The 21,748-nt window shown below is 38.3% G+C and overlaps 1 protein-coding gene across 1 annotated transcript in view; it reads right to left on the bottom strand.

Annotated features, from left to right (window-relative positions):
• Positions 1 to 16,838, bottom strand: part of LOC115210575 (protein phosphatase 1 regulatory subunit 21-like) — a 45,466-nt gene extending 28,628 nt beyond the window's left edge. The window contains exons 1-2 of the mRNA XM_036502646.1: positions 16,729 to 16,838; positions 4,845 to 4,913 (exon numbers count right to left, since the gene is read on the bottom strand). Coding sequence (XP_036358539.1) covers positions 4,845 to 4,913; positions 16,729 to 16,779 — 120 coding nt within the window. The 5' untranslated portion in view covers positions 16,780 to 16,838. The remainder of the gene's footprint in view (positions 1 to 4,844; positions 4,914 to 16,728) is intronic.
• Between the last annotated feature and the right edge of the window lie 4,910 nt (positions 16,839 to 21,748).

Genomic DNA, 21,748 nt, shown 5'->3' with positions numbered 1-21,748 from the left:
CAGCTAACATTCTCAAATGACCTAGTACATACCAATAGCTGACCAAAACTAAGTAAATTGAAAAAATATAGTACTATTAACTGCAAGCAAGGAAACAGTATTTCCTTTCGCAATCATAATATACTACTAAGCATATCAAAGGTTTACAAGTCAATAGTGTTTGTGTTAGCAGTGCGATGTTCCCATTTTAAAGCTTCTCTCTACAGATTTTCTATAGAATTTAGAGCCTGCACTGAAAGTTACATTTTGTATATGAGTACGTTTATGTAAACAGTGTGACTGAAGACAGAGAAAACAGATAACAAGTGTATATGCATATTTCAAGAGTTATTGCTCTTTCATCAGAACCATATCCAGCCCATCAACTATGCGTGAATGCATATAGTATTAGGCATACCGGATCTTTTCAGTTTGAATGGCAGTTTTTAACATAATTTCTAGGTAACTAAAAAATTTAAAACTTTGTATACTGGTAGAATGTGTTTATAAAACATCTTTTTCTCTTGACTTTATTGAGAAAACTCTATAGTTTGTAAGATATTTGTTGTTTTTTCTTCAATTTCTGCAATTTCAACCAGTCAGTGATGTCCATTGAGGTAAAAAAAAACATTCTGTGACGTATGAATATGTCCCTCGTTTAAGAAACAGATTGGGTTTATTTACATTTGTGAAGAAAAAAAGATACCCTTCCCCCCACTCCTAACCCTAACCTTAAAACAGATTAAAATGCAATAGATCGATACTAGGGTCATAATTATGGGTGACAATTTCATATGACACCGCTAGAAACAACTGCCGTTCAAACCGAAAAGATCCAGTATACCACCCAAATACACAATGAAATGGATAGAGTTGATTTAAATAGCATTGCCTTAATCTTAGCCCACAACAAGTCCCAGGGTATATATGTAAGATTGAATTCACTGGTAGAATGTGCAGGTAGCAACAGCAGCAGCTGCAGCAATAGCAAAAGTTGACTTACCTAGCCAACAAGGAGGCCTGCTAGAAATACCAGCCAAATTGTCTCAATATCACATCATCATCACCAATCCCTGGAGATTACTGTCTCAAATCCTAGGACTCATTGGACCAGTTGCTAAGTTTCTATGGTGTATAAGCGACTGGGATCACAACATACCCTTGAAGGGGTCACCAGTCCATTACAGGATTACTCATTTACTGTGGAGTGGACTGGAGCAACATGAAATGAAGTGTTTTGCTCAAGAACACAACACACTGCCTTCTCTGGGAATTGAAACCATGATCTTGTGATTGTGAGTACAACACCCTAACCATTAGGCCATGTGCCTTCACCTATACCAAACTGAACCATCTTAAAAAAGGAGAGGGAGGACATGTTAGATAATCTTGTCCTGCAAAAAAATTAAAAATAAACAAAAACGAAGAGACAAGATGGTCACATCTGGAATGCCTTTGCTCATAGCTCAGGTTGCTGAAGGTTGATCTGAGGCTAATTAAAAACAACGAATGAAGATGAAGAAAGAGGAGGATGGTGATGAGAAGGTGGAAGAAGCAGGTGAAAGTGACATTTACATTGACACTTAGCTTGAACAAAGAGTAAATAAGGTTGTATGACTGCTACTGATGTCATTAATCTTGATCAACATTTCATAACAAGCTGTTTTAATTAACAGAACTAATCCATTATTAATAAACAATAATCCTTTGCATATTGCAGTTCACCTATCATGGTTCACCTATTATGCACTCAGTACATCACGAAGTTTTAGCTAATATATGTAAATTTATATCACGGACTCCTCAGTATATTGTAGACTCCTCAGTATATTGTGGACTCCTCAGAATATTGTGGACTCCTCAGTATATTGTGGACTCCTCAGTATATTATGGACTCCTCAGTATATTGTGGACTCCTCAGTATATTATGGACTCCTCAGTATATTATGGACTCCTCAGTATATTGTAGACTCCTCAGTATATTGTGGACTCCTCAGTATATTGTGGACTCCTCAGTATATTGCGGACTCCTCAGTATATTGTGGACTCCTCAGTATATTATGGACTCCTCAGTATATTGTGGACTCCTCAGTATATTGTAGACTCCTCGGTATATTGTAGACTCCTCAGTATATTGTGGACTCCTCAGTATATTGTGGACTCCTCAGTATATTGTGGACTCCTCAATATATTGCGGACTCCTCAGTATATTGTGGACTCCTCAGTATATTATGGACTCCTCAGTATATTATGGACTCCTCAGTATATTGTAGACTCCTCAGTATATTGTGGACTCCTCAGTATATTGTAGACTCCTCAGTATATTGTGGACTCCTCAGTATATTGTGGACTCCTCAGTATATTGTGGACTCCTCGGTATATTGTGGACTCCTCAGTATATTGTGGACTCCTCAGTATATTGTAGACTCCTCAGTATATTGTGGACTCCTCAGTATATCATGGGTTTCTGTGGCCGATAGGTATTTATATTTTTTTAGATTTGAATTATTTCGGTGGGAGGTTTTGGAACATAACACCCACGATAGTCAAGGGATTACTGCTCTGTAATGTGCTTAGTAATAATACAAATCGAAATAAAAACAAAGAAAAGCTATGAAAGCCATTAAGGCAATGAAAAGAGAAGAGAGAGATAAATTTTTGGAAGAAACAAAAGAAAAAATGTATTTTTTCTAAAATCAATCTCAATAGATCTAATTAATTTAATCTGTTCAGGCTATGTTTAATTAATACCTCATGACTTAATGAGAAAGTTACATTGATTAGGTAGATTGATCAGCTGTTGAAAACTGAGGTGGCAAGCTCTAATATCCTGTGTGCATGTATGTTAACTTTTAGTGGTGGGCTTAAAACACCTTCGCCTAGGTTGATGGATGCTTCTTGCAGTACTTACTTTGTTTCACACACACGCGCACACACACGTATGTATGTGTGTGTGTGTATGTGTGTATATATATATATATATATATATATATATACTGAAAAAGATGAGAGGGAGAAGGCTATGTGGTAAGTAGCTTGCTTACCAACCACATGGTTCTGGGTTCATTCCCACTGCATGGCACCTTGGGCAAGTGTCTTCTACTATAGACTCGGGCAGACCAAAGCCTTGTGAGTGGATTTGGTCGATGGAAACTGAAAGAAGCCTGTCGTATATATATATATGTATGTGTGTGTATATGTTTGTGTGTCTGTGTTTGTCCCCCAACATCGCTTGACAACCGATGGTGGTGTGCTTACGTCCCCGTAACTTAGCGGTTTGGCTAAAGAGACTGATAGAATAAGTACTAGGCTTACAAAGAATAAGTCCAGGGGTTGATTTGCTCGACTAAAGGTGGTGCTCCAGCATGGCCCCAGTCAAATGACTGAAACAAGTAAAAGAATAAAAGAAAGAACTTCTTCATCAACATTCAAACATGCTTTCTAAGCTGTCGCTGAGCCACTATCGACCTAGCGACTGATTAGAAGGTATGTTTGAATGTGGATGAAGAAGTGTTTCTTCTCCTTCTCCTATCTTTTTCAATATGCTGAATACCTTGGGTTACAAATTGATGTGGATAGATGAAGGTAAATATATTCTATAGTTATTATATTTTTTCTTAAAATATGGTATATACAACTGAAGATCGAAAATGTGCTTCTAAATTAAGTTAACCTATTTAAAAATTGATTTATTTAGTTTGTACATTAATCATGAGACTAGTTTTGTATTGGCCACAGTAACTAATAAAATAGATTTCATCATTTTTGTACCAAAGAGAAAAGTCTGTTTTTATTTTATTTTTATTTTAAAAACAAACAGCCATTCAACATGTTGGAGTTTGTCTTTAACTGCTCTTTCTCCCTCTCTTTGTCTATATATATATATATATATATATAACTATACACATTAGATGCAGGCACGGGTGTGTGGTTACACAGCATCTTTGGAAAGTGTCTTCTGCTCTAGCCCTGGACCGACCAAAGTCTTATGAGTGGAAATTGAAAAAAACCTGTCGAATGTATGCGTGTGTGTGTGAGTGTGTGTGAACACATGTGTGTGTTCTTGACTTGATATCACGTGATATTTGGAAATGGGTGAAGTTTGGTAACAAGAAGGCCATCTCGTAACAGAAAATCTACCTTGACATATTCCATCTGGTCCATACAAGCATGGAAAAATGGACAGGAAAATAAATATGATGATGATGATATATATATATAAGCAGAACTAAAATTGAGGTCGATCAACATCAGTGGAAATTGCAGCTGGGGTTAAGCAAACCATCCGATCGTGGTCGTTGCCGGCACCGCCCTGTCTGGCGTCCGTGCCGGTGGCACGTAAAAGCACCATCTGTTCGTGTCCGTTGCCAGCCTCGCCTGGCCCCCGTGCCGGTGGCATGTAAAAGCACCATCCGTTCATGTCCGTTGCCAGCCTCGCCTGGCGCCCGTGCCGGTGGCACGTAAAAGCACCATCCGCTCATGTCCGTTGCCAGCCTCGCCTGGCCCCCGTGCCGGTGGCATGTAAAAGCACCATCCGCTTGTGTCCGTTGCCAGCCCCGCCTGGCCCCGTGCCGGTGGCACGTAAAAGCACCATCCGTTCGTGGCCGTTTGCCAGCTCTGTCTGGCACCTGTGTGGGTGGCACGTAAAAAGCACCCACTACACTCACGGAGTGGTTGGCGTTAGGAAGGGCATCCAGCCGTAGAAACACTGCCAGATCTGACTGGGCGTGATGAAGCCTTCCGGCTTCACAGACCCCAGTTGAACCGTCCAACCCATGCTAGCATGGAAAACGGATGCTAAATGATGATGATGATGATGATATATATATATTTAAATAGTCAATATTTTAAAAAACAAAATTTACCTTCAACTTCTCTTGAAGTGCTTGTTCATCAACCACAGCCTTCTTCAGAACTGGAACTTGTGCTTTTAACTGGAAGATAGAGATTCAATAAATTTGGTATGTAATACATGCTATCACAAAACACATAGTTTATACACATGTTTAAATTACTCAAAACATCATAAAACAAATAATTAAATCAATATATGTGATAACATATTTAACATTTATAATATATTTATATGCTGGAAACATATTTAGTTTTGAGGGTCTGACAGAAGTATTTGTTATCGAACCTTATGACATGCTGAAATATAAAATACTCCAAAAGTATTCTACAGCAAGACCTAGTAGAGAGAACATGTCATTGATGAAGTCGTGAACGGCAACAGAAGGACTTTGGCAAACCTAGACAATTGATTAATTGACCAAACAATCAATTAAATAATTGGTTGAATGATTAATCAATTTAAATAAAAATAAAGAAGTGAAGCAGAACCAGTGTATGTGTGTTTATTATTGGCATACTGATTCAAGACATGCTTCCCTGGGAACTCCTCAATGCTGATGACCTTGCTCTAATAGCTGAGTCACTACTAGAAATAGAGATGAAGTTTCAAGTGTGGAAGCAAGGTCTAGAATCAAAGGGCCTTAGAGTTAATCAAGCAAAAACCAAAGTCCTAGTAAGTAGGAAGGCGGACAAATCACAAAACCCTCCAGGTAGAAGGCCCTGCTTGATTTGTAGAAAAAGTGTAGGTAGAAATTCTATAAGATGTACCCAGTGTAAGCTATGGCCACATAAGTGGTGCAACAATATCAAAGGAAGGTTAACTGGGAAGATTGCTCCTGCTCATAAATTAGAGAGGATTATAAGAGTTTGTGACCGTCAGTGTCCAGAAAGTCAGTGCTGTATCTGTATATCTGGAGAACTAATATCATATCTACAATGATAGATAAAAATGTATCAACAAATGATAGAACTAGAGAACATTAGCTACCCTAACTGGGGGTAGTATATCACTTATTGATATACAGGGCTGAATGAGAATAATATCATGTCTAATTACTCTGGCAGAATTTCTTGTATAAAACTTTCAAAATACACAGAAGGTAGAAAAAAAACCCCCACTAGGTACTTCTAAGTGAACAATTATCCTTTTTATGTCCATTTTTGTGTGTCTATAATTTGAAGGAGTCTGACAATGAAGTAAATTGTGAATCCTTTAAAAATATAAAATGAAATTGATCAAGCATGAGTCAATGCCAGTGCAGCCTGAAAAGTTCCCCATGGCAGTGGCATGTTAAAAGCACCATCTGAATGTGGTCGATGCCAGTGCCTTCCGAATAGCTTTGGTGCTGGTGACACGTAAAAAGCACCATCCGAACGTGGTTGATGCCAGTGCCTCCCAACTGGCTCTGTTGCTAGTGACACATAAAAAGCACCATCCAAATATGATTGATGCCAGTGCCTCCTGACTGGCTCTGATGCTGGTGACATGCAAAAAGCACCGTCCGAACGTAGACGATGCCAGTGCCGCCTGACTAGCTCCTGTGCTGGTGGCATGTAAAAAGCACCATCCAAATATAGTTGATGTAAGTGCCTCCTGACTGGCTCTGATGCTGGTGACATATAGAAAGCACCATCCGAACATAGTCGATGCCAGTGCCGCCTGACTAGCTCCTGTGCTGGTGGCATGTAAAAAGCACCCACTACACCCTTAGAGTGGTCAGCGTTAGGAAAGGCATCCAGCCGTTGAAACCTTGCCAGATCAAATTGGAGCCTGGTGCAGCCTACTGGTTCACCAGTTCCCAGTCAAATCATCCAACCCATGCCAGCATGGAAAGCAGACATTAAACGATGATGATGATATAAATATGACAATGAATTCTTTTGAATAAGCACAATACCTCAGATTTATAGGGAAGATGAAGCAGTGAGTTGCTACTTGAATATAAAAAGCATTACTGATCAGCTGTGTATCCAAGAAGCTTGCTTTGCAACCCTATAGTTTCAGGTTCAGTCCCACTGTATGTACTTTTGGGCAATTATCTTTTACTATAGCCCTGGGTGGACTAATGCCTTGTGAGTGATGCTGGTGGCACGCAATAAGACCATTCATGCGTGGGTCATTGCCAGTGCCACTTGACTGACTCTCTGTGTCGGTGGCACATAAAAAGCACCATCTGAACATAGCCAATGCCAGTGCCACCTGACTGGCCCTCATGCCAGTGGCATGTAAAAAGCACCCACTACACTCTCAGGGTGGTTGGCATTAGGAAGGGCATCCAGCTGTAGAAACATTGCCAGATCAAATTGGAGCCTGGTGCAGCCTCCTGGCTTGCCATTCTCCAGTCAAACTGTCCAGCCCATGCCAGCATGGAAAACGGACGGTAAACGATGATGATGATGATGAGCTGTATGGAAGCCCAGTGTTAGCGTCTTTGTGTTTGTCTGACCCCCACCAATGATGGACGACTGGTGTTAAAGAGACTGACAGAATAAGTATGAGACTTAAATTAAATACAGAAGTGATATGTTTGACTTAGCCCTTCCAGGTACTACTCCAGCATGGCCACAGTTCAATGACTAAAATGAGTACTAGATAAAAGACAATGTATGTGAAACGAGATAGATTCAATGTGAAATCAAAACTGGGTCACAACTCAACCTACAAAGGACTTTATTATTACTTGACACCAATCATTATAGTTATAAATATAATATTAAAAATGTAAATAGCTTTTTAAAAACAGATAATGATAGGAGCAAGGCTTGTAACACTAGAAAGAAAAGAAGAAACATATTTCTTTTATTATTGCTTGGTTGAAGAAGGAGGTGTGACATCTATTGCATCTGCTCTCCTTTGCAGGCCGACGACAGCAATGAAATTGATGTTAAGGTTTGAACTCGTGTACATTGGTGCCTGTAAAACATGTGGCAGGGGGAATTTTTCAGAGGGTGGCAGTTCTGAGTGAAAAAGGATTAACCAAAGAATTTTGATTTGAGGGTGAATAGTAGAGAGGAGCATATGTCGTTGTATTGTAATAACAGAAGAGAGAGGTGGCAGGGTGGGGAATAGGAAGGGAGGAAAGCAACACAAGTCTATGAGTCAGTGATTGTGGTATGTTAACGAGGGAATATCTGTCAATTATTTTTGGACGCACAGTAGGATATATTTGTGCATGTGTGTGTTTATGTATGTAAATAAGTATGCAAGTGTATGTCTTTGTGCTTATGTTTGTTCCCACCACCGCTTGACAACTGATGTTGGTTTGTTTATGTTCCAATAGCTTAACTGTTCAGCAAAAGTGATAGAATAAATACCAGATTTCAAAAGAGAAAAATTATAAACAAGAGCACTCAGAGAGCACAAACCTCTGCCAAGGCAACACTGACATCCTCTCAACGATTAGCTGGAGATGATTTTTAAAATGAGAATATCTGAAAGAAACTCGACTCTTCTCACAAACAAGAATACTGAAAATGAACCTGACCGCTCTCAAAAATTAGGTAAAATAAATGGAAAAATAATCCAGAATCCTTGTCCAGTTAAATGTAGTATATTATATATTGCTGCATTCTTGATCGAGCATTTCTTCCTTACCAAAGATACAACAGAAACAATAAGCCAGTGTTGCTGTTTAACCTTGAATCAGCCAGATCATAGGAGTTCCAAAAGTGACCATCCTGGCCATTATTCAGACTTAGTACTTGTAGGATTACATCCATCAAAGCACGTCTTGTTTTTTTAAGACAGAAGATTGTGATCTGAAATAGGTTTGGCTGCTATTTCTAGCATGTGAAGTGATAGCACGACAGTGATATAAGTAAACTAAAATGTCCACAATAGTGGCTTTCTCATTAATTATTACAGACAAATTATCCTACAATACAACCATATTGATTTCCTGTCACTCCAACTTCAGAAACTATGAGAATCATATTAAGTCAGATAGAGAAGGCAGCAAGCTGGCAGTATCATTAGACTGTTGGACAAAATGTTTAGAAGTATCATTTCTTTTGACTCTTCATATCTTGAGTTCAAATCTCACTGAGGTCAACTTTGCCTTTCATCCCTTCAGGATTGATAAAATACTAGTTAAGTATTGGGATCAATGTAATCGAGCCCCATACCCTCAAAATTGCTGGTCTTGGACCTTGTGATGGACCAACATCCCCTTCAGTGAGGATGTTGCAATCTTGATCATTTATATGCTATGGAAACTGGGTAACTGGCCTTAAGAGTCCTAGGGCTTGAGGAAAATAAGTTAGGTAGGAAATCTCTACAGGCATAGGAGTGGCTGAGTGGTAAGTAGCTTGCTTACCAACCACATGGTTCTAGGTTCAGTCCCATTGCGTGGCACCTTGGGCAAGCCTCGGGCCAACTAAAGCCTTGTGAATGGATTTGGTAGACGGAAACTGAAAGAAGCCCGTCGTATATATGTATATATATGTATGTGTGTGTATATGTTTGTGTCTGTGTTTGTTCCCCAACATCGCTTGACAGCCGATGCTGGTGTGTTTATGTCCCCATAACTTAGCGGTTCGGCAAAAGGGACCAATAGAATAAGTACTAGACTTACAAAGAATAAGTCCTGGGGTTGATTAGTTTGACTAAAGATGATGCTCCAGCATGGCCACAGTCAAATGACTGAAACAAGTAAAAGAGTATGGTCACTCGACTTGCTAGAAATAGTAGCCAAATCTCTCAACTTACACCCAGCCATCTTAAAAAAAAAGGACTTGATTTAAAATTTAATTCATATGTAAAAGAAATACCAAAATAAAATTAAGTGATGACAGTTGCAATGCCTTTGATCATAAGATGGAAAGCATTGAAACTATAACCATTCAATTTAATTTCATGACGCAGATGGATATACTGTGTTTAACCATACTGTAGCCATCCAGTTGTGAACAGATCTGCCTATTCAGGACTGACCTGGTGTTAAAACAAGAATATTTTACTTGTTTCAGTCACTGGTTTGTAGCCATGCTGGGGCACTGCCTTGAAGGGTTTAGTGAAACAAATTACCCTAGTAATCATTTTTTACATCTATTATTTACTCTCTCAGTCTCTTTTGCAGAACTGGGACATAAACCAACACAAAGACCACAGACACACATACGTACATACAATCATCATATATATATGTGTATGTATGATTGTGTATGTATATATATGAGACCTAATGAGTCAAGTACGTCAACATCAAAATAAAAATCAATGGAAATTGTAGTCAAGACACCCGTGCCGGTGCCACGTAAAAAGCACCATCCGAATGTGGCAGATGCCAGCACTGCCTGATGTTATATAATCATCACAACAAACATGAACAATCAACGTCACCCATTGTCTCCCTTGATAAAAGGATTTTCACTTTGTTTCCCGCCAAAACAATTAACTTGTACAACAACGGCAGTCGAATAAAGTATCTTGTATCGTTAACACGTTTCAGTCTCTCTCATTTTCTTAATCTTTCATACTAAGTACTCACTACTTCCTTTAATACTCAATACTATATATATATATAACAACAACATGGTGTCAGAATACTAAAAGAACCCAAAATACAGAAACCAAAGGAAAAAAGAAGTTGAAATCATACTTCAAAGACGAAATGGAAAATTTACCGCATCCAAAAGACCTAGACTTTAACCAGGAAAATCTAGCCGCAGCATGGAAAAAGTGGAAAAAAGAATTCAATCTCTTTTTGATAGCAACAGAAAGTGACATGAAGCCAGACAAAGTAAAAACTTCAATGTTTTTAACTTGCATCGGTTCTAAAGGCCGAGATATCCATTCCACACTGGATTTCGATTCACCCGACGAAGAAATGAACCTTCAGACAGTAATGAAAAATTCGATGCATATTGTGAACCCAGGAAAAACATAACTTTCCTAAGACACAAATTCTTCACATGTGGACAAGCGGAACATCAAAAATTCGATGAGTACGTAGTAGAGTTGCGCCAAAAGGCACAACAGTACGAATTCGGCAACCTCACAGACAGTCTCACCAAAGATATTCTGATATGTGGAATCAGAGACATGAGATTAAGAGAAAGATTATTGAGAGAACCAAATTTAGACCTACAAAAAACAATTCAAGCAGGTCAGAGTGCAGAGCAAACACGACTCCAATCAAGGATGCTAAATGCCACATCCGAAACAAGAGATAACGAAATCTCGAGGGTATATAGTCAACACGACAGAAAAGGCGCCAAAACCCAAATAACCCGCCATATGCAATCCAGACATCAAAATGAACAAGGCAGAAGTGACAGAAAGCCCGCGAAGTTTCAAGCGCCAAGTCAACACTACGTCACTAACTGTCACTATTGTGGTTATAATCACAAAAGAAATAAATGCCCAGCATTTCACAAGACATGTGAAAAATGCAAGAAACAAGGACACTATGCAAAAATGTGCAAATCAAGAAAATTTGTACATAAAGTAGAGATACATACCGACGATGAATCAGATGACGATACACATGCACTCGAAATGATCACTGCAAATAATTCCCGCGTGCACAAAATCGAAAAGTTCAAGACTCCAAAAGACATTTGGACGGTCGAACTAAGAGTGAACAACTCGAATGTAACATTCAAAATAGATACAGGAGCAGACGTAACCGTACTGCCATTCAGAGAATATAGAAATATAATTCCAAAACCACAACTGCAAAAAACTTCAACTCGATTATCAGCTTATAATAACACAGCTATAAAAGTGCTAGGAAAATGCACAGCAGTCATTAAATACAAAGAATTATCAAAGCAAATAAAATTCATTGTTGCAAAAACAAACTCGCACGCAGTTATAGATGCAAAGACAGCTAAAGATCTGAACCTGATTCAGAGAATTTCAAAAATAAATTCGTCGAACACAAACGACATATTACAAAAATATGATTTTGACCTAAACCACATACCTGGTAAAGAATCAATTGTTGCAGATACCCTATCACGTGCATACCTTGAGCAAAATACTCCAGAAGTATCAGACGAAGATATGAAATTGCACATACATGCAGTAATAAAAAATTACCCCATAACCGACACTAAATTAAAAGAGTATAAAGAAGCCACTGCAGACGACCCGTCTCTACAGACACTCGTCACATATACAAGAACAGAATGGCCCCCAAAAGACAAAATACCAATAAACATCAAACCATTCGTATCTGTTCGTGATGAAATATCAATCGTCAATGGTCTCGTTTTAAAAGGTTCAAGAATAATTGTACCTAAGTCATTACGTAGAGAAGCTCTACAGGAAATACATACTATATATATATATATAACAACAACACCTGACTGGCGTCCGTGTCGGTGACAAGTATAAGCACCAACCTATCGTGGCTGTTTGCCAGCCTGCTCTGGCCCCTGTGCCGGTGGCATGTAAAAAGCACCCACTACACTCACAGAGTGGTTGGCATTAGGAAGAGTATCCAGCTGTAGAAACACTGCCAAATCAGACTGGAGCCTGGTGCAGCCTCCACGGCTTACCAGACCCCGGTCGAACCGTCCAACCCATGCTAGCATGGAAAATGGACATTAAACGATGATGATGATGATATATATATATAAATGCATAATACATATATATATACATAATATATATATATATATATACAGAAACACAATGGGCTTCCACATAGTTTCCATCTTCTAAATCTACTCATGAAGCATTAGTCAACCAGAGACCATAGTAGAAAGCACTTGTCAAAGGTGCCATGCAGTGGGACTGAATCCAAGACCATTGCAAACACTTTATAATCATTTCACTCCAGAGGGGCAGTAATGTCTCTCTGTTCTGTTTAACCACTGGCAGTTCAAATTAAATGTCAATAATTAACTAATCTTTAGGCATGTCCTGACTAAGACATCTAATTACTCTCATTTCAGTTTAAATGACTGAACAAAAAGAACAGACTTCATTTTCCTTTTTTAATTAAGAGATTAGCAGTAGGAAGAGAATATAGACCACAAAAGTAAACATGGAAAATGGTTTGGGTTCAGTCTCACTTAGCAGCATCTTAGGCAAGCGTCTTCTACTATAGCCCCAGGCTCAACCAATGCCTTGTGAATCAATGTGATAGATGGAAACTGTGTGGAAGCTTTTTACATATACATGTGTGTGTGTCTTTCTGTTTGTCTCACTACTATTGCTTGAGACCGGGTGTTAGTTTGTTTATGTCCCTGTAACGTAACAGTTTGGCAAAAAGAGACTGATAGAATAAGTATCAGACTTACAAATAGTACTGGGGGTAATTTGTTCAACTAAGCCATAAAGGTGATGCCCCAGCATGGCTACAGTCCATTAAGTGAAACAAGTAAAAGATAACGATAAACCTAGTCCTGTTATCCTGCTTTCTTTGTGAATAAGACTTATAGAACTGCTTTTTCTCAAAGAAGTGAAACAGTCTTCTCCTTGGATAAGAAGCTAACCCCTGTCTGGTTAATTTATTCAATTTCCTTCAGAAAGTGATGTGATTATTATAACGAGATTCCTTTTTTCTTGTAATTGCCTTTAAGTATTAACATTAAGAAACAACTAACATAATGTAACTGGAGAATAATTACAATGATCTCTAAATAACAAAGGACACAGATATCAGTGGTGTGGGGGTGGGGGAAAAGGTGGTCAACCCTGAGTGGTGCTTTTATGGAGGAAGTAAATTTGGGTCTGCTATATAAACTGTTATAGGTTTGGGACACTGGGGAGAGGGTGGGGGTGCAAACTTGAGGGCTACTCTGGATGGCACACACTCCAGCTAAGTCCATGGACTGATATTTACCATTTTGATTCATTATCTCAATATCTCTCAACTTGTGTATATACCTTTGTAATCGTTTCTGATTTAGATGCGAAGCTAGTAATTTTGAGGGGAGGGGGAATTAGCTGATTACATTGCTTCCACAACCCTTGAGGGATGAAAAACAAAGATGACCATGAAAGGATTTGAAGCCAGAATGTAAAGAGTCAGAAGAAACAGTACAGGGCATTTTTTTTCCCCAATGCTCTACTAATACTGCCTGTAAAAAAGAAATCTATTCAACTACATACATAAATATATATACAGGAATCTATATAATGTGTGGAGGTGCAATGGCCCAGTGGTAAGGGCAGCGGATTCACGGTTGCAGGATCGCGGTTTCGATTCCTAGACTGGGCGTTGTGAGTGTTTATTGAGCGAAAACACCTAGAGCTCCACGAGGGTCCGGCAGGGGGTGGTGGTGATCCCTGCTGTACTCTTTCGCCACAACTTTCTCTCACTCTTTCGTCTGTTGGCCTGCTCGCTTAGCCAGTGGGGTGGCGTCATTGAAGGCTAAAACAATGCGAAGCACATTGTGACCAGCGAGGTGTAGCAACATCTGATAGCCTGGTCGGTCACGGTGATCACGGTTATATATGTGCAGTGTGGCACAGGTGTGGCTAAGTGGTAAGAAGCTTGCTTCCCAACCACGTGGTTCCAGGTACAGTCCCACTGCTTGACACCTTGGGCAAGTGTCTTCCAGCCAATGCCTTGTGAGTGGATTTGGTAGATGGAAACTGAAAGAAGCCCATCATGTATATGTATGTGTGTCTTTGTGTCTGTGTTTGTCCTCTACCCACTGCTTGACAACTGGCATTGGTGTGTTATCATCTCTTAACCTAGCAGTACAGCAATAGAGAGCAAGAGAGTAAGTACCAGGCTTAACAAAAGAAATAAGTACTAGGATCAATTCATTGGACTAAAAGTTCTTCAAGGCAATGCCCCAGCATGGCCACAGTCTAAGGACTGAAACAAAAGATAAAACATCCGAAATTTTATAAATCTTCTTGTCCATTTCCTTGCATTCAGCCTTGTGCAATAAAGGAGAACAAATTTAGAGTGGTACAGTTCTATCTTTAAGAGATGAAGAATTATGTACATTATTTACATTTGACGGATATTTGTCCTCATCTTGTTTGTTGTTGACACAACGTTTCGGCTGATATACACTCCAGCCTTCATCAGGTGTCTTGGGGAAATTTCGAACCTAGGTTCACATTCCTAAGGTATTTTCCGATGTTGTTATTATTATTATTATTATTGTTCAGATCACTGCTGGGAATCGGGGTAAGTAGCCCATGCTCTTAACCCCAAGATTCCGAGTTCGATTCCAAGCAGTCACCTAAACAATAACAATAATAATAATAATAACAACAACAACAACAACATTGAAAAATACCATAGGAATGATAACCCAGGTTCAAAATTTCCCCACGACACCTGAAGAAAGCTGGAGGGTATATTGGCCGAAACGTTGTGTTAACAACAAACAAGATGAGCACAAATATTCGTTGAATGTAAATAATGTAAATTTAGAGTGATTTGTAGACATTTGACATCTACTTCTAGCATATTGGCATTGTCCAACCAGTGTCCTTAATTATAATTACATATTTATAATTATATGCTTAGATATATATATATATATATATATATATATATATATATATATATATATATATATAAAAACAGAATTTTAAAAAATATAGTGATTTTACATTTGAAAAATTGCTAAGATCCATAACACAAACAATCCTCCCATCTCTTTTAATATATAACACGACGAGGTTCAAAACACAGGCACTGCATTCCTTTTAATATATTTTTCATGTATGAAAATATGCCGAGATTTTTTACTGTAGCAAAAGAAAAAGGAACTAAATCTTGAAAAGTGATCGAAAATTTTTACTCTGCTGAAATATATTTTAGCCTTTTACAAAAGATGATGTTTATTGTTTTGTTATTGAATACAAATTCAAATAACATTTCCTAAACATATGTAGAAGGTTACTCACTTTAGGTAGGAAATAGTTAATTATATCAATTAATTGATTAGTATTTACGTTATCGACCTATACTTGGACGGGATTCGAACTGAGAACGTAAAGGGACGTAACTGAACACCGCAAGGCATTTCGTCCGACGCTTTACCGACTCTACCAACATAATATACAACGGTACTCCTGGGATGAAATATCAAAAGATCTAAACAAAAGTAATAATTAAATCCGGCTTATATTTAATTTTAGGTTATAGAGGAATCACACAAAAACGTTAGAAATAATAAGGTTTAGAATGTGAGAATTATAAATCCTTTTTCTTTTTACTATTAATTCAGAGATATGTAGTAAGGCATATGTAAACATTGTAAGTACGCCGTCCACCTATGTCAATTGTTAAACTGATAACAGAACATCAAAGTTCTTTTCAGGTATGACTGAAGGTCTCTAAGTGAATAAAAGAGAAAGCTATCATACAAAATCGATCGTTGAAAATTAGTGCGAAATGCAATTACAAAAATACATTATTTTAAATTACAAACAATTGTACGCATTCAAATCAATTCTGAGCTCACGTTTGTCTAGAATTAATTTTGGAAATTTCTTAATATAAATAAGAGAAAAATAAAGAACAAAAACTATATCCTGGAACACCCCCCAATACACATATATATATCACATACACACACACACACATATATATATATATCACATACACACACAAACATGCAGGTTGAATAAGAAAAGTATATATATAAATATATACACTCATATATGCATATATATATACACACACATATATATGTATATATACATATATGTAAGTATATGAGTATCTGTAGAGGTATTTACAAATATGAGGTCAGAGTAAGTGCTGAGAGTATATAGAAAAAAGAACGTTGTTGATATTAGGTATCAGAGAAGAGGGCGGACACGAGATGAACAGTTGGTCATATCAAGATTTTGTTATTAACTGTTGAGAGTTGTTTTGTCATATGTTCCGCAGCTTGTAGCTTCGACAAAAGCAAACACAGATCATGCACTGAACAACTACTGGGTATTATTAAATCATTATTTACCTTAGAATACTCGGACGCAAGCCGCTGGTATTTTGCTTGTAAATCTGACATAATTTTAATTGAATCTTTGTGAATGAGTTAATAAGAAAACCGACTGTAGTTCCACCGGTGCGTGATTGATAGTTAACGTTGTGATAAAAGTCCACTAGACAATAGTATCCGACAAACAACAACGAACACATTATAAGTAATTGCTACATCTAATAGCAGAGAATATCGTTGATGAATTTTATTTCCCCATTAAGCAATAATACTCTACGCTATAACGTAGTGATTAGTCACATAAACAATCTGATTGTGCTCATATTCAAATTTGCGTATCTATCTATCTATCTATCTATCTATCTATCTATCTATCTATCTATCTATCTATCTATCTATCTATCTATCTATCTATCTATCTGCCTGTCTGTCTATATATACATATGTATGACCGTGTGTGTGTACATATATACCTACATACATACTGCTTACCAACCACATGGTTCCAGGTTCAGTCCCACTGCGTGGCACCTTGGGCAAGTGTCTTCTGTTATAGCTTCGGGCCGACCAAAACCTTCTGAGTGGATTTGGTTGACGGAAACTGGAAGAAGCCCGTCGTGCATGTGTGTGTGTGTATATGTATGTATGTATGTATGTATGTATGTATGTATGTATGTATGTATGTATGTATGTATGTATGTATGTATGTATGCGTGTGTGTGTGTGTGTGTGTCCACCATCGTTTGACAACCGATGCTGTTGTGTTTACGTCCCCGTAACTTAGCGGTTCGGCAAAATAGACCGATAGAATAAGTACTAGGCTTACAAGGAATAAGTCCTGTGTGGTTGATTTGTTCGACTAAAAGACAGTGTTCCAGCATGGTCGCAGTCAAATGACTAAAAAAATAAAAGAATACGTATATGTACACATATATGCATACACACATACATACATACATAAATATATGTATGTGTGCGCGCGCGTATGTGTGCGTGTGTGTGTGTGTGTGGTGTGTGTGTGTGTGTTTGTGTGTGTGTGTGTGCGCGCGTGTGTAACCTAATTAGAGGATATATTAATCTCTTAAAAGGATGATTACATCTAAGAAAACACTGGTTCAATACCTAATATTTTGGGGAAATAAAATCTCCCTAAACCAATAGGTATATATTATGGGTCGATAAATTAAGTACCAGTTACGCACTGAGATCGATGTAATCGACTTAATCCGTTTGTCTGTCCTTGTTTGTCCCCTCTGTGTTTAGCCCCTTGTGGGTAGTAAAGAAATACATATAATATATATACAGTAATCTCGCGACTATTGCGGGCGTTACGTTCCAAACCCGCGATAGGTGAAAATCCGCGAAGTAGAGACAGTAGTGTACTGTAGATTTTTTCATTATTTTATGATTTGTATATATATGTATTTTATTATAAATGTAAAACAACACCACAGAGGAATAGACTTAATCTTAATTAATACACCGCGATATGCGAACCGCACACACACACACATGCATACACGCACACTCATATATATACATTATGGATTTATGTTGAATACTGCCAAAGGTGGCTGCTGCGGAATTCCTGCTCGCAAGGCCTTGCAGGAAACTAAAAAGGATATTTTTATAAAGAAACTGTTGTTTTTAAGGGTTAATTGCTTTAAGCGTTGACCCTGACTTACCGCTTGAGCCCCATTACTGTCGGGGTGACAATTTTTTTAGAATAAAAAGGTTTTATTTACTTTCTCCAAAGGTTTGTGTGCCGGCTTCTGCAGCAGCCATCGGGGGAAGTGTTTGACTTATATCTATAATTTGTACATCTGATGAATGTGGAACGGATAGCTTTACACGAAACTCAGAAGCATGAACATCGGTTATCAGTATGATCTTTGTGAAGGCGCATGGCTCAGTGGTTAGAGCGTCGAGATTACGATCGTGAGGTTGTGAGCTCGAATCCCGGACCGGGCTGCGTGTTGTGTTCTTGAGCAAGGCACTTTATTTCACGTTGCTCCAGTTCACTCAGCTGTAGAAATGAGTTGCGACGTCACTGGTGCCAAGCTGTATCAACCTTTGTCTTTCCCTTGGATAACACTGGTGACGTGCAGGGGGGAGGCTGGTATGCATGGGCGACTGCTGGTCTTCCATAAACAACCTTGCCCGGACTTGTGTCTAGGAGGGTAACTTTCTAGGTGCAATCCCATGGTCATTCATGACCGAAGGGGGTCTTTACCCTTTGTGTATATAAATATATGAAACCAGCGGTAGCGTTGTTAATCCACAAATGCAGAATATGTAGCCACCAATGCGGTGTTGAGCACTCATTCTCGCTGTTCGATGTTAGCGTATATATTTACATTCATACCTACACACACAGAGAGACACAAACACATACATGTATGTATGTATATATATATATATATATATATATATATATATATATACGTGTGTGGGTGAGTGTGTGTGTGTCTCCATTATCAGAATATTGTAATGATTGTACTTACAAAGTGTTATCTGATATTACCTACAGTGGCAGAAGTATTTTATTTCATTTGACAATGTTATAATAAAAATGCAGAGCAACAAAAATACAATTCTGCGAAAAAGAATACAACTTTTAAACGTAAAGACTGAGAAAGCGTCGGAAAAAAAGGCAAGAAAAAAACTGAAGATTCCAAATTAATTAAATAAAATAGTCGTACACACTAGAAATGTTGTGCCAAGTGACTTCAGTGTTCCTGTCTAGAAATTTTTGGGACAACCCCAAATGCTTACAACATTAAAACAAATGATGGCATGGTTGAGCGCTGGAATAACCAAGTATCCTCTCGGGTACCGTTTAAGGATCTTTTCGGTTTGAACGGCAGTTTTTAAAAATAATTTCCACGTAACTAAACACTTTTAAACTTCGTATACTGGTAAAATGTGTTTATAAAACATCTTTTTCTCTTGGCTTTATTGAGAAAATTCTATAGTTTGTAAGATATTTGTTGTTTTTTTTCCTTCGATTTCTGAAATTTCAACCAATCAATGACGTCTATTGAGGTAAAAAAAAACATTCTGTGCCGTATGAATATGTCCCTCGTTTAAGAAACAGATTGGGTTTATTTACATTTGTGATGAGAAAAAGATACCCTTCCCCCCACCCCTAACCCTAACCCTAAAACAGATTGAAATGCAATAGATCGATACTAGGGTCATAATTATGGGTGACAATTTCATATGACACCGCTAGAAAAAACTGCCGTTCAAACCGAAAAGATCCCCGTTTAATATTTCCGTAAGGAGGGATGTTAACGAAGTCAAAAACATCAACAGACCAGCACCTCCAGCGTCTCAAAAGTCCTCAGGTTGAAAAATATGATTGACCAACGGATCATTCCGTTCACCTGCAGATATAGTGACCCCCTTCTCCACCTCCTCCACAACATTAAGGACATGTGGTGCAGAGCCGCTTACGATCACGTCCCGTATGAGGCAGTTGCCTCTAACTCAGAGGCAAAGAGTAAGTTTGTCAGGCATCTTCCCATCGTCACTGGACAATCTGACTGGCTTCAGTGAATTGAAAAGATATTTACCATGACTAGGGCTCACTTAATGATTAGGTTTATCTCTCTGTGACGTACCAAAGAGATCGGCATTCAGTTGACATGGCAAATTCTGAAAACCTTTCGAATCGAAGTTTTGTCTCAACCACATTTCATTTCCTCACATATGTCAACTCTGGCTCTGAGCACGATGGAGACATAGAGCTGGTTTTTCTGGAAAATTGGATTGACGTTTTGCCTGAGGCAAACATTAGAGGCTTACTTAGTCCACATGAGCTCCGCATCTCCACTGAATAATGTAGACAATAAAGTGGCCATTCTTTGGTGCGAATATTGCAGAGATTTATTTTCCAAAGTAGTTAAAGGATAAAATTCGTGTTGGTGGCTGCAATCATGAAGTAAGAGTTGATGAAAGTTTTCTATTCCCGAGAAAGACAATGTCAGTAGAATTGTCCAGCAAAGGTGGATCATCATGTCGTATGATAACATCGCAAAGAAAGGGTTTCTACGGCAAACATTACACAAGAGTGCAGGCACTTTAGAAAGTATTGTAAGGTAGAAAGTCTAATCAGGTTAGACAATATTCATAGATTAATGGCCAGTTGCCAACTTCTGGATCAACTTGGATACATTCACGAGACAGTAAGTCAAGCAAAATATTTTCGTCAATCCTACCACCACACTTTCCACAGATAGTGTCGTAGCTTATCGTTCACGAATAAAAAGAAGATTGAAATAAGCGGATTAGCGGGAAAAACGAAGTGGTGACACATGAACGGGTATGCAAAATTATGCAATATGACCGCAGAGAATTCTTATTTTTTCCTGAAACATATAAATTCTAACTCTATGGAAAATGAAACTTCTTTGTGTCATCAAATTAGCTCTTTTTTTTCGAGATATCTGAGGCAGCTTGCTCCATAGGATACTATCAGATGTTACCGCCATTAAACTTTCCAGCTGGATTCTCCAGAGGTTTTTTAAAATTTTGATTTCTTCTTTCAATTCATATGATCGAAGTATTTCCACACATATCTTTCATGCTGAAATTATTTTTGGATATTAAAAAACAGAAAGTGTAACTTTAGATTCATCAAATATTTTGCTTACTTTCCTAATAAACACGAGCAAAGCATGTTTGTTAACTACCCATGTTTTAAAGAACGCGCAAGGTGCCACGCAGTGGGACTGAACCCGGAACCATGTGGTTGGTAAGCAAGCTACTTACCACACAGTCACTCCTAAGCCTACTTGGTAAGTTTTAAATGACTTTTCCCATTATTCTCTTCCCAACCTCGCACTTTACAAAGAAATAAAGAAACATGTTGGTAAATACTTATATTCACGGGTAAAAATTTAATATGGGTTTGAAATTTTTGGTCAAAGGCCTGCAATTCCGGTGGGGAGGGTAAGTCGATTATATCGACTCCAGTGCTCACCTGGTCGCTGATTTTATCGATCCTGAAAGGATGAAAGGCAAAATCGACCTT

Source organism: Octopus sinensis, linkage group LG4 (genome assembly GCF_006345805.1).
Source record: "Octopus sinensis linkage group LG4, ASM634580v1, whole genome shotgun sequence".
In the NCBI taxonomy this organism is placed as follows: Eukaryota; Metazoa; Mollusca; class Cephalopoda; order Octopoda; family Octopodidae; genus Octopus; species Octopus sinensis.
The sequence above is the reverse complement of the archived record's forward strand: the minus strand, read 5'-3'. Positions and strand labels throughout refer to the sequence as shown.